Source organism: Phragmites australis, chromosome 18 (assembly GCF_958298935.1).
Source record: "Phragmites australis chromosome 18, lpPhrAust1.1, whole genome shotgun sequence".
NCBI classification, from domain to species: domain Eukaryota; kingdom Viridiplantae; phylum Streptophyta; class Magnoliopsida; order Poales; family Poaceae; genus Phragmites; species Phragmites australis.
In genome coordinates, this window is record NC_084938.1 from 5,945,785 (window position 1) to 5,960,066 (window position 14,282).

At 37.7% G+C, this 14,282-nt stretch overlaps 1 protein-coding gene across 1 annotated transcript; it reads left to right on the forward strand.

Moving 5' to 3' along the window:
* The first annotated feature begins 517 nt into the window (after positions 1 to 517).
* Positions 518 to 9,503, forward strand: LOC133899225 (cycloartenol Synthase-like). The gene is made up of 18 exons (XM_062340198.1): positions 518 to 751; positions 1,010 to 1,195; positions 1,300 to 1,389; positions 1,490 to 1,687; positions 2,049 to 2,133; positions 2,556 to 2,722; positions 3,054 to 3,242; positions 4,059 to 4,172; positions 4,308 to 4,427; positions 4,508 to 4,630; positions 4,741 to 4,839; positions 5,228 to 5,284; positions 6,384 to 6,430; positions 6,502 to 6,645; positions 7,156 to 7,333; positions 7,838 to 7,918; positions 8,034 to 8,117; positions 8,545 to 9,503. Exons 1-18 carry the CDS (start codon positions 557 to 559, stop codon positions 8,650 to 8,652), a joined length of 2,265 nt encoding a protein of 754 aa, XP_062196182.1. The 5' UTR covers positions 518 to 556; the 3' UTR covers positions 8,653 to 9,503.
* Positions 9,504 to 14,282: the final 4,779 nt, after the last annotated feature.

The window sequence follows — 14,282 nt, forward strand, 5'->3', positions numbered from 1 at the left end:
ACAAGACAGAGATTCTGTGAGTGTGACTCTCTTTATCTATGTGTTCATTTGCATTTCATGCATAACGTATTCCTGCTTTCAAGGAGAAGCTAGAATCAACCAGTCGGAGTGAACCGCATACACTTCCCGACATTCTATTTTTGGAGGAACAAGAATTACATAAAACAATTTAGTGATTTCAGCAAAGGCATAGGTACCGTATTAAGGCTGAATACTGCAGAGATATGGAGGCACATGAGAGTCTATCTGTCTAGTAATAGTGCCCACAAAGGAACAAGAGGAGTGAGACGATTGTGATCAGAAAATAGCCAATTATGTCGAAGTAGTCTAGTGTCAGTCCACTGCGAGCGGACAGCTTGTGAAGCTGAGTAGCCTCGTTGCAAGAACATGCTGGCAAAACCTCAAAGATTAAAAAGTAAAACAATAAACAAGATGATAACCTCAATATGCAGATGTCTTCCTGAAATTTCCTAGATAATTTAAACCAAGTTTTTTTTTTTGGCAGCAGGTAAGACTTGAGGGTAGAGGCACAAAATATTTCTTTCATCCGTAAAATATGTGGAAGCTCAAGATTGCCGAGGGTGGACCATGGCTCAAGACTGGCAACAGTCACATTGGAAGAGAAACATGGGAGTTCGATCAAAACTATGGATCAAATGAAGAGAGGGAGGCTGTTGACTCTGCACGGGAAGAATTCCAGAAGAACAGGTTCAGAATCAGACACAGCTCGGATATTTTGGCTCGCATGCAGGTAAGATGAAAAACTGAGCAAGATTATTGCACAGAGCTTGATATGATACAGTATCAGATCCCAACTGACTACACGAAACTTTACACAAATCTCACGCTTATCTTTCCAACACCTGATTTATAGGCTACATGTAAATGCATTTATAAACCAACCACGAGATGATTCCTAAAAGATGAAATTAGTATTACTAAAGTAAATTGTAAATAAAACAGTAACGCGATTTAGTAGCTTGAAATACCACCCAAATTACTTTTGCAGTTAGCAAGGGAGAACGACTTTAGTCTTGATCTACAGAAAGCGAAAGATGAAACTCCTGTGGATATAAACCCAAATACAGTATCGGAAATACTGAGAAAGGCACTCAGTTACTTCTCAGCAATACAAGCACACGATGGACACTGGCCAGGGGATTTTCCAGGGCCATTGTTTACCACAGCAACCATGGTAAAATACATCAACTTCCATGTTTCTTGAAATTATCACCATCAAGTTTGAAATACATTTTGATGATTATGCCTTCTCTTATGTTTCCATGCTTTCTACTGCAGATTATAGTTCTATACGTAACAGAGTCGTTAAGCATTACACTATCATCAGAACATCGCAAGGAGATTTGCCGTTACCTGTACAACCGTCAGGTAGGCTACGCAATCGACAGGAAATTATGAACAATTTAAGGAAACGACCAAAACATTTCATCAAGATTTGAACAAGTGTCTAATCAATCTTGTGAACCAGAACATAGATGGGGGATGGGGGCTACATGCGGAAGGTGAAAGCTCTATGCTCAGCACGGCACTCAACTATACTGCTCTGAGGCTACTTGGTGAGAGTGTTGACGATGGACCGGATATGTCCATGCCTAAAGCAAGAAAATGGATACATGACCATGGTGGTGCAACAATGATACCAATCTTGGGGAAAGTGTGGCTCTCGGTAACAATGCTCTCAGTTGAATCTTGGTCCTCATAACTCACTTGTTTCCAGAAGTAATTCAACGAAGTTAACTTGATTTATCAAATATTGTACTTAACCTATCTCATGTGAATCGGGGACTCGCACTTACTAATCCTTTAATGGCGTATATATAACAAATGATTAATAGTGTAGCCATTGAGCTATTCAAACCATCATAAAATGGGAAAGCAGACTTTCAAAAACATTAAAAAAAGGTTGGAATCATGACATAAATTATGAGAAATCAACTGTGATGTTAAATAAATATGCCCAACAACCGTTTATGCCAAACCGATTTGCTTCTCCCCCTATGTTGTAAATTGCATGCCGGATATTGCAGGTGCTTGGAGTTTTTGAATGGTCAGGTGTAAATCCCATCCCCCCAGAATTGTTTCTGCTTCCATCATTGGTTCCTATTCAACCAGGTACATTTTCTTTCCTGGTACGTGTATGGTTATATTAGCACAGCTACTTAGTTGTTGAGCAATGTAATTATCAGAACAACTGTGCATGGATCATGTTAGCTAGAACTCAAAACTTCTTTGTATACAGATATTATCTAAGATCAAGATATTTTTTCCTTGCAATAATTGGGTCAAAAATAAAGAGTTACTAGTCCCTCAAAATATAAACATCTTGACAGGTAATATAGGTGATCACCATCACTCCAACAATGCTGACATAAAAGTCATTATTTAGTATTAGAATAATTATTCCGACACAACTGTTACATGCTAATAATGTGTTGTTTCGTTATTTTATGATAATATGACTGCATAAGTATAATAGTTATGTAAAGTAGGGAAAAACAGATCTCACAATTGGTGTATTTTCCTTCCAAATGCAGGACGCTTGTGGAGTCACTTCAGAATGGCTTTCATTCCCATGTCCTATTTATATGGCCAAAAAATTGCAGGCTCCATAACGAGATTGGTTATGTCATTAAGGGAAGAGCTACATATTCATCCCTATAAAAAGATTGACTGGAAGCAAGCACGCAAATTATGTGCAAAGGTCAGTCTGTTAAACGTCTAACACGTATCTGCAAGCATTCTATCTGATTTCAGATTGATGCAACAGGTATTCAGATATAAATCAATAATGTTAAGTCGAATTGTTTTTTATGTGTAGATGTCAAGATTGGTCAGACATTTTTGTATGTGTTTGTAAATACTCACATGCTTTTGTGTATGTGGATGTCATGTTATTCCCTACATCCTAATGTAAACAAACAAATCAGAGACACCAAGTCCCTGTAACTTAAATCCACAAACATGTCAGTGTATTTCTTTTTAATATGTTTATTTTTCAGTATTGGTGATACGCATTATAAATTCAAACACAGGAAGATGTGTACAATCCACATACATGGCTACAAGAGTGCCTATCCGACTGCCTTTACAGTTTTGGTGAACCTTTTCTCACATGTTGGCCAATTTCCTACATGAGAAAGAAAGCCCTACGACAAATAGCCGAGTTCTTGAAATATGAAGATGAGAATTCTCAGTACATCTGCATTGGTGCTGCACAGAAGGTAAGACTATTATGTCTTCTCAAAACGAGAGACTCTAGTCTACTAACTTTGGACATTGCTGCAGAAACAAGCTCCAAGTTGAATAGTAATTGTAACAGATTGGCGGTTACTTCTTTTAAACAAATCAAGAAATTGAAATACCTGCTTACAATAAACATAAACCAAAAATTATACTGAAAACACAGCAAATACTGCATCGACTGCACTTGCAACTGAATAATGTCAGCATCCCATGAACCAATCTCTGTTTAGTAGTAAAGCACCCACGGTTGCAACTGAGTAATGTCATAAACGAAAAGGGAGCAAAATCCAAAGGAAGAAACTTTGCATCAATTTTAAGGGTTTGCAAGATTAATTACTCATTAAGTCATATCACCTCGGAAATGTATGTCCAAAAGGGCTTCAAAAAGTAAATGTCAGCATTTTTCTTATGCATAAAGTAGAAAAACTAACTTGCTTGGGACAAAAAAAGGCTTTCTTCTTGTTGTATAAAGTAGAAAAACCTGGGGGTACCAATATGGCATATGGTAGAGGACAGGGTTGAGATGGTTGGGACCATGAGCTCAAGTTCACACTAATCTTTTATAAATTAAATATATGCACTTTCTCCTGTTTTTGCATTCTCTTTTTCTACGATTTAAAAACTAAAAAATGTGTCCACAAAAATAATTTATCAAAGGACTTTTCACTTTGTGTACAGTCAGTGATTCACTCAATGTTTGACAATGCATGGTAGGAAGGAGTGGTACAATAACAATTTACGAAAAAAATTGCATTTTTTGAATTCTAGTTGGTGCTAATGAGTAAACATTACAGGCATTATCCATGCTGTGCTGTTGGATTGAAAATCCCAATTCAGATGCATTCAAGTGCCATTTGGCTAGAGTTGCTGATTTTCTATGGGTTGGTGAAGATGGCATGAAAGTGCGGGTAAATTAAATATTTCTTTAGAACCATTTTTATATAAGGCATAATACAAAATCCCAACATTTTACGCAAACTCTGTCAAGCTGCAACACCTTGTGTGCTTAAAATAGATATTTATGTATGATCGTTTTCCCAAAGGTCTGTGCCGGTCAATTATGGGATGTTGCTTTCGCGGTCCAAGCGATATTAGCATGCAATATTGCAGAAGAATATGGTAGTACCCTCAAGAAAGCACATGATTTTATAAAAGCTTCCCAGGTATTATTGTCCAGACTTGAAGTTCTGTTAGTTATATTTCTCTAACTTGCTTGCTTAACCCTACTAACTTAAATTTTAAGATCATGGACAATCCTTCTGGTGACTTCAGCAGAAAGTACCGACACATATCTAAAGGAGGATGGGCCTTCCAGGTTGCAGATCAGGGGTGGCAGGTTTCAGATTGCACAGCAGAAGCTCTTAAGGTTCAACATCTGCCGTTAGTGTTCTTATAGCTCACCATACCATTACCAGATTCAAACCATACATGAAACAAACCTATTAACACAAAGTGATATGTTTTCTCGTATTTCAGGCTTTGTTACTGCTGTCGAAGTTTTCATCAGACACTGTAGGTGATCAGTTGGAAACCTGCCGCCTACATGATGCAGTGAACGTACTATTATCCTTACAGGCATGAAACTACTTTACTTTGCATTACATATCTAGGTCTATGCTATTAGATTGGTTCAATGTAGTTGAAGCAATACTGTTTCAAGGTAGAGTTTGGCAGTGACAATAAAAAATAATATTATACTATGCAAATGAAGTGATGCACATTTTCCTCTTTAGCAAATTAATGATTATGGTATGCTCCAAGCAATAACAGTTAGATGGAAATTTTGAACAGCGTACTGTACTGAAAACTAAAGTCAAAGATTGATTTCCAGATATATCCAAATGAGAAACAAATAGCTATCAATTTTAGCATATGAAATTACAGACGCTGAGTTAACTAAGAGCGCTTTGGTTGAAAAACATGTCAAGATTAGCAGTGAGTAACTAACCCTGAGCCGATGCAGAACCCAAATGGTGGCTATGGAACATGGGAGCTAGCTCGCACGTATCCATGGATGGAGGTTTGCTCATGGTTCCTGCTTCACATGTTAACCAAATCTATGCACTATGCTTGCATTGTAATATCATATATATACTGTTTCATATCATTTGGTTTAGGATTCTAGGTACTTGAGTTAACGCCTGCATTTCATGCTATTATAATCACAAGTTATCTGAAAGCAATTATGTCGGCTCATAGTTTATTGCTTTGAGGACATAGTAAATGAACAATAACAGCTTTTGTGTTTTTTCGCAGATCACAAAAACATGCTTAGAAACAATAGGACTATCATATTTTTTTCTCGAACACATAGGAGAACTGCACGTCATTACATTATAGAAAGGAAAAAGGCAAACGATTTACATCTGAAACACCATGCGGAGAGACACACATAGGCGCACACTGATACAAAACCCTGTCAATGATTACAGACAAACGTAGGCACCACGGACTAAAAAGAAAGACAACCACGGACTAGACCGATAAAAGAAGGAAAGAAACGCACGTCAAACCGACGACAACCAAACCACGCTCAACCCTTCAGCTCCTGCCATGCACCAGAGCTTGGTATCTTCCCTGATATTCCACAGTACCATCCGAACATCTGGGGACGTGCCGTCGTACACACAAGAATTTCAATGTTTCCATAGTTGCCAAATCACCAAGATGACGAGCGAATTGAAACCTTTCTGCATAGGCTTAGGCAGCCGACGTTGCATGCGGCGCTGCCAGATAGGACTATCGTACTGAAGGCAAGCATGTACATTTATTTGCCAGATTTAAAGAAATTTTAACTAAGATTCATAGTCATTGTAGAGATGTAATGAAAAGTTCAGTATGAAAGAAAGGAAGCACAAATACCATGGTCATATGGAGCTAAATGACCAACACTTCTTGTACGAATCAACATAATCTACAATGCCTGAAACATTCTGGCCGTAAAAGAGATCATTATTGAGACAAATTACCTGGCATTGTTGTATGAAAAAGTGTATTGCCTTAAGAAAAAGTGTATTGGCCGTAAAGAGATCATTATTGAGACAAATTACCTAGCCTAACAATAATACTACATATTTAGAGCACTGAATAATGGGAATTCGGATCCTTTTTCATGGCAGATTTTCAACATGACAGAGATATATGCAGACATCATGGTGGAGCATCAGTAAGAATGTTACAACCTTTCTTAGCAACAATTCTCTTATGACTGAATCATAACATGCATACATACTGCAGGTACGTGGAGTGTACCTCATCAGTCATCCAAGCATTGGTATTGTTTCGGGAGAAGTACCCTGAGCATCGGAAAGATGAAATAGATCAATGCATCAGGAGAGCTACAGAATTCATTGAGAAGTTACAGAATGATGACGGTTCATGGTCAGTACTCCTAAAATATGACCAGAGAAAACAGGATTGCTAATTATATATATTCACAGTTTTAAAGAGTTACTTAGTAGTAAAGACCGAGGGAGAAAGACTTAAATTTGGCACACTACTCCCGTTTGGATTGCTCTTGCAGTGTTGACACTGTAAAATCTAAATCAACCAAGTAGTATTCCCAGGATACATCAGCAGAACTGAAGTACCTAGTCCCAAAAAACACAATCAAGATTCATCAGAGAGCTTACAACTAAGTTGTCAACTTTTCATAATTCGAAGAGTTTAAAATATACAGATGATAAAACAACAAGAAAGGTCATAGTACTGTCCTACTGCAGCAAAACACATTTAGAAGCATCGGTTGCTAACCGCATTACCAAAAGGTGCAACCTTTTATACAACAAATCAAACTGGACTAGATCATGGTTAACTAAAACCTATGTCATTGCTAAAACTTCATATAACATTGAGAAATAGATAGTCATTGATCAATAAGTTGCTTTACAGGTTTGGATCTTGGGGAATTTGTTTCACATATGGCACATGGTTTGCCATAGAGGGTCTTTCAGCCGTTGGACAGAGTTATGGTAACAGCACCTGCATTGGGAAGGCCTGTAAGTTTCTGTTATCAAAGCAGCTAAGGAATGGTGGATGGGGTGAGAGTCATCTTTCATCTAGAACCAAGGTAACCATTTCTGGAATTCAATGTTACGTAGATGGACTGTAACTTCCTACATTTTAGAGCAAGCAACACATCCAGGAAAACATGCTTTTAACTTCAAGAAGTTAGCAGACAAACAAATATTGGCTATGAATTTGTAACCAAATAGTAACTTCATTAGGAACATCAAGTATCAACATTAAATTAGCTATCAGGCTTATTTAGAGAAAGTGAAACAACCAATACAATAGGTGAAATATGTCCTTATATTTAAAAAAATGCATTCAATTGCATGGCAACAAACAGACCATGAGTTCTAATATATATTCCCAGTAATTCCATATGTACCTTTGATAATGGAAAATGCAAAAGCTGAACATTTGCTGGTTAGAGACATTGTGCATCATCTGCTTTCAGAAAGTTTACAGTGCACCGATATTTAAGCTGAAGATTCTTTTTCTTAGATGTTGTCTTGCCTTGCTGCACCTTCAATTCACGAGATTGAGCGTATGTTCAAATTATAAACAGGCATACACAAATTTGGATGGGGAGAAGTCACATATAGTGAACACTGCGTGGGCAATGTTGGCACTCATGAAAGCTGGACAGGTGATTACTTATTTAACACTACAATAGATTTAGTGGACAATTAGGGGGAAGCATATTTGACTTAAAGTATTAACTTAAGGTATTGGAGTGACTCCCAACTTTTCTCTAACTTCAGGTGGAAAGAGATCCCACTCCTCTGCACAAAGCAGCAAGACTTATCATGAGCATGCAGCTCGGCAATGGTGACTTTCCGCAGGAGGTGACTGCTATAGTGCAATTTGTTTTATACAATTCACTTTTTAGTCTTGACATCCCCTGTTATAATGAAGTTAAGCATAATCAAGCAATAAAGACGTTCTATTAACAGATGCGGGTGATCTTTTGCTTAGAAAAACAATTGAAGGTTTTAACCTCCAAACCACCCTCATAAGAAGTACACAGAAGAACTGACCCACTTATTTGGACTGTGAATTATTTCCTCATAGTTTTCCACTGGTTGGAAGGTCTTCACAACATAGCCTGAAATTGCCAGTATGATATTTGTACTGCAGTACCATTTCTTTCCCTTTTCATTATTCTAGGTATTGCCCAATTGCAAGCAGCCATGTAAATCACCTTCATCCAAAGATTCACTGTTGTTGAGCAGTCTGCACTCATTTACTAACAGTTTGTTTATTATGCTGTAGGAAATGATTGGGAGTTTCTTGAAAAATGGCCCCTTGTGCTATATGGCTTATCGCAACATATTTCCTATATGGGCTCTTGGACAGTATCATAAATTAGTACTGCACTGAGGTTCCAACCTTCAAGCTGAAAGCAAACGAATGCAGCTCCATTTGCTGGCAATGCTACTCTGAAAAATTTGGCAAGTGTGGTGCCATCTCAATTTCGTGAAAGAATTGGCAGGTTTTATATGTCCAGTGTAATTACAAGTGGTGTGCATATCTAAAGATAGATCAAAGTTCCACATTTGCATTATTTTTTTATAATTTTAAGAGCTTCCTATAAATTTGCTGTACATTCTTTGCATCTCATGTGCAAGAGAAATGCACAAAATAACAATGTTTTTCGTATCCAATTGAACTCCAAATTATTTGAAATTTATTATGCTCTGGCTAATTAAGCATGTCAAAAATCATAATTACAGATGAAATTGTAAAGTAGCTTACCTAATCAAACAGATCATGTTAGAAAATTCATACCAAAGCTGACGTTTTTACAGTTACGGTAATTTCTTACCACGGATTTTTCCGGAGAAAGTATCTAACATGTTTCCAGTAGGCTACTATTAACAGTTATGTCACCAAGAAGCACGATAGACAAAATTGATTAAAAGTTAAAATCTCAGAGACAACAAAACAAGTCGTATAATAAATTAGAACGTCGCAATCAGACTGACCCAGCACTGTAATCTCTACACACAACCTTTAGACACTGCTATTACCAGTAGTTTTTTACTAATGGACTACCAAGCAATATAATTTTGCAAACAACACTGAAAGGCTATTATTTGGTTGGGGGTGCGGTATTTTGAAACTAATGGATCACATCATCACAATACCTAGGATTAAGTGACACATGCCAATGTGCCATAGACCATGCCACCTTGGGGTTTTGTGACACCACAAAATCCGGGGTCATGTGAAATTCACTCCAAATCAAACTGCTGTAAAATGACTAGGGATTCGGTAAAATAAGACTAACAGTTCTAAATCCTGGAAACACCGAAACAGTGGACCAATAGCTAACAATTCCATACATACATTGCAGTCAGATGAAGAGAATTATTAAACTTAGGTCATGTTTGTTTTCTATTTTTAGTTCTGGTTCTGGTTCTGCTGGTATCAGAAGCCAAAACAAACGGGTTCTCAAGAAGTTACTTTTGGAGAAGTTAAAAACTTGTTTCTTATAAAAATAAACTAATGCTGAGAAACTCGCTGAATAATATTTTTTCTAAAAAAAGCGTATGAAGTCAAAAAATTATTGTAGAAATCAAGAGACTATTTTCAAAAATAGCTTTTCAGACGAAAACAAAAACCCAAACAGCCAGATCCTTACGTAATTCAGAAAATAACCGCATCTTGGACACATCTTCCTGAAGGGAGGGATCTCAAATAAACTTGGAATGAAGAAGCAAATGAAATCAAACAGGCAAGGGTAAGATTAAGTTTAGTGCACTCAGCACAGATGAGATCGCCCGCCACCTTGGAGACGGGCAGGGCCGATCGACGAGCAGCCTTGCTTGCGCGCCCTTCGCGCGGCTTCAGATTCTTCCTTCTCCGCCATCTTTCGACGCGGTGGGCTGCAGGCGGCGGCTTGGCTTCTTGAAGGTTTCTTTTTTTTTTTATCCAAGAAGAAGACCTTCGGAGTCGTCGTTAGCTCTGCTCTGCTCTGTAGGAAGCCAGAGTCAATGGCTGAAGGATCCGTACCTTCGCCGCCGTCCGGCTGATCGGCGGCCACCTTCCTCCACCTCTGGCACGCGATCGGAGTATCGGCCACAAGTGAGGCTCCCATCTGGAAGCAGAATTTGGTACGAATCTTGAAATGGATTCAACACGTGCGGGAGATTCAACCTAGTGCTTTAGTATGGTCCTCTCCTTTTCAAATACCTGGAAATTTTGTGAAATAATCATACATCCTTATTCGTTGCACTCGTGCAATTGATAAAGTTAGCAGCTTGCCGAAGTACCTTGGATTGGGCGAGGATTCGACACATCCAAACGAGGCACAAGAGCGTGGATGATATTTCAACCCCGCTTGTAAACTCTCCTACTTTTATTTTCTTAATACGTGAGTTTTACAACATTTAGTTTGTTCTAACACGGAAGTTCATAAACAATCACCTGCGTATCAACACATAGGAAAAAACAATTACACGAAAAACAAAGTTACGAACATCAAAGAGTCGATGATGCCAAGCATTCATCTATATATCATATATAGACGGAACCATGTCATATATAAACGCAACCCATGCCATTGCTATTTCTCTGTTTTGACCTTAAGCCACGTCACTGCAAAAACTGTATCTATCCGATCTTAAGCACTGCAGGGTGGGAGTGAATTCTATATGATTCGGTGGAAACAAATTCTATAGAATCCGGTTTTTTCAAAGACTATCTCTTTTAGTATGACGTATATTTCTTTTCTTTCTCTTACTTTTACATGTCAGTCGTTAAATTAGAGAAGGATAGTATGGATCAAGATCTTGCGAGAGTCTTCCTGTGAATGGTCTATGAAATTTCCTTCTGGGGAGGGGGCAAGTGGGCCCAGACCCTAAAACCCAAGGGGCCTCCTATATAGGTATATATATACTACTTTATGACCTAACAAAGCACATCAGTCTAAATTACAATCGATTGGTGGGTGTAGTTACATGACTGTGCATGAGCTTTGGCTCTTGATCGGTCCAAAAGAAGAAGCTTTGTTGTTTAGGTTCCTTCACAGCAGGTTAGCGGCAACACAAATTAGCAATCCTCTCATGCACAGAGAAGTCGATGAGATCACTTCCTCTCGTGCAGTCTTGCCTGCAACATTCGATGTTGAATTTTAAAGCCCTAGGCTCTTGAGATGGGGTCCCTTAAAACGAATAGAAGGTTTCTTCACTATTAGATTGGGGATACAAATTCTTACGAGTTCCACGTGATAATTGGTAGTGTTTTTTAAGTTGATTCGGTGCTTTTATAGATTCATACTAGTTTTGAACGTTAATTTTTTTTTTTCAATTTTCAACATATTCTCGATATTATGTCTTCTAGAAAGTATACATTTGGCAGCGGAAAAAGAAATGAGTAGATGAATTGATAGAATCACATAAAGGAGCTATTGACAATTTTTTAAGAGTAAAATATGTGCAGCTCAAGGAACATAGATGGGTTGATGATAGTTGTTGTGGAGAAACAAACTAATAGGAATTCAGAAAACTAAGACCATCTAGAAGACAATATTGATATCAATGAGAATGATAATAATGTAAATAGTTATAAGAACATATTTAATGTATCAAATATTATCGTTACAATTTATATATTAATTTATTTTTGATGTTTTAATTTAATTAGTCCTGTTTTAGTTTTGTTCCGACCGACCGTATTCATCCTGCCTCACGTCTTCCCATCTCCCGTGACACCTTCCAAACAAAGAGCGGAAGCATTCGAACTCAATGCAGAGCGTGGGCATAAGGATCAGGATTTGGCCTCCTTTTAATCACCTATGGATTTGTTGAATCTCTTCCCATTCCACTCTTCATCCACATGGTTGTCTACCAAGAATAGTGATGCTAACTCGGAATGGATCTTTTCGTACCACCGGCGTCCTGCGCTCCACTTCTCTGGCGAGGGGAGCCGCTGGCAAACGTCCCCAAGTGCAGATAATAAAATCACAAATCTGTTTCATACATTTTAATCTTCCAATGCAACAAGATCAACACACTTACATATATACAATGGACAGTCAAAATCTTTTTTCGGGTTAAAAAAATGTCATTGCTAGTGCCACTCAATAGTTAGGAAAAAAAAAGATTGCATGAGCAAACATACCAACAATAGAAATCTCCACATTAGAATTATCTTATTCATAAAGCATTCAAATAAAATCGCACCAAATTATGCTTGCAAGAAAGTACACCGATCCATCCATGAATACCCATGTAGCATATTAGATGCAGTACACCAATCCATCCAGTATCGGAGACAACTTGTTTTGTCTTCCTCTTACCTTCTTTACCCTTTTAATTCAATTTTCTTGAAGATAAATGCAAAATTTTAAGCTCCTTTTCAAACCTGTCACCTTGGACCCTTCACATTATTCTCTCTCGTAGCACCTGTCCAACCTTGGGAAGATAAAGCACCTATAAGAAGAACATGTGCATGAGAAGTAAAGAAAAGGATGCAAGTAACATGTATGATTTTGGAAGGGATTGCTATTTAGTAGATTCTGAAAGATAAGATGAATTAACCAAAATGAAAAACCCAGGAGTAAGAAAACAATATTCTAAGACTACTTATGATCCACTCTAAGTACTTGTAGTTCGCCCACTAATGTTGAAACTACAATCACCTAGCGCAAAGCTAGGATCCCATATCCGTTATATTACTACAGAAAGGGTCATCTCTACTTATCTTTTACTATCGGTTATTACTGAACCGATAGTGATAATATATCACTGTCGGTTTATAAGCTCAATGCACACATAAAAAACCAAGCCAACAAGAACCAGCGGTGATACCAATTCATAAAAAAGATATGTCTTTAATAATCAATAGTGATAATTGAAGGATCAAGATGTTACTTAGAGGTAGGGTGAATAGACGTTTTCTTGCAATTCAAATAAACTTGCAGTTGATTAGTTGAATGCGGAGTCTCCGTAAATTTTACGAAGTCTCCGCTCTTTTGTAGACCTTTTGCAAAAAGAGAGGCAACTCAAATGTAAACTATGTCTCATGAGTTCTAGTACAAACCAAACAAGAAGATATGCGTCTGCAAGTGTCCACTAATAGATTCACAAAGCACCTGCACTTATAAGTACGCATAACCAAGTAGATTTAGTGGAAAGCACAAATCAAAATAAGAACTCAAAAGTAAACAAACTGAAGTGGCGACATAAAGATTTTTTTCCTGAAGTTCGGATTCACCACCGTAAATCTTACGTCTTCTTTGAGAAAGCTCCAAGGAGCCAAGTTTCTTTCAACAGCTTTTCTCGATCCACTAGCTTGATCTCTTCTCTTGCGGAGATGATAAACCTTCACAAATTTTCCCGCGGCTCACCACAAAAAAGGGATCTCGCCGGGCGACACCTAGCCGTTTAGGAGGCTTCACCTCCAAGAGTAACAAATACTTCACGAATTACTTGACAAAGCTCGCAAGTGCTCCAGGATGGATTGCTCTCTCTTGTGCTCTCAAACACCAATCTCTCAATCTAACTCTTAGAATTTCTCACAAATCACGCACACACCTCATAAAGAGGGGTTGGAAAGAGCTGTACAAGCTGTTGCCTTAGTGGTGGACGTGAGGAACACCAGCACTAGTATCAGCACTGTAACACCCTACTTTCCAAGATTTTACAAGTTTTTAAAATTTTTCAATATTAGTAAGTAGCTTCAACAGTATAATAGGTTTAAAACCTATTTTTCATAAACAGTCAATCAATATAGGTTATTATTTTATGTGCATTGCATGCTGAGTTTTGCTAGGAGGCAGGTAAATGCATTAGGGTTTTTTTTTCTTTTTCTTTATCTTTGGTGTTTTGAGTGAAAAATATTTTGAAAAGGTTTTTACAAAACTATGTAGTAAATTAGTTAAGGATCTTAATGGTTGGAATTTAAAATTCTTGAATTCATCATCTATTCAATCCTTGATCATATATGATCCTTCTCTTGTTCAATTTAAATCTTATCTAAATTATTGTTTAAATCAAATCTCTCCT

Excerpts from the sequence above, each read along its gene's own strand:
- LOC133899225 (XM_062340198.1), top strand. The coding sequence starts at position 557 with ATGTGGAAGCTCAAGATTGCCGAGGGTGGACCATGGCTCAAGACTGGC. Across the intron at positions 1,390-1,489 it reads GTTACCTGTACAACCGTCAG|AACATAGATGGGGGATGGGG; the intron begins GTAGGCTACGCA and ends CTTGTGAACCAG. Across the intron at positions 4,840-5,227 it reads ACGTACTATTATCCTTACAG|AACCCAAATGGTGGCTATGG; the intron begins GCATGAAACTAC and ends GAGCCGATGCAG.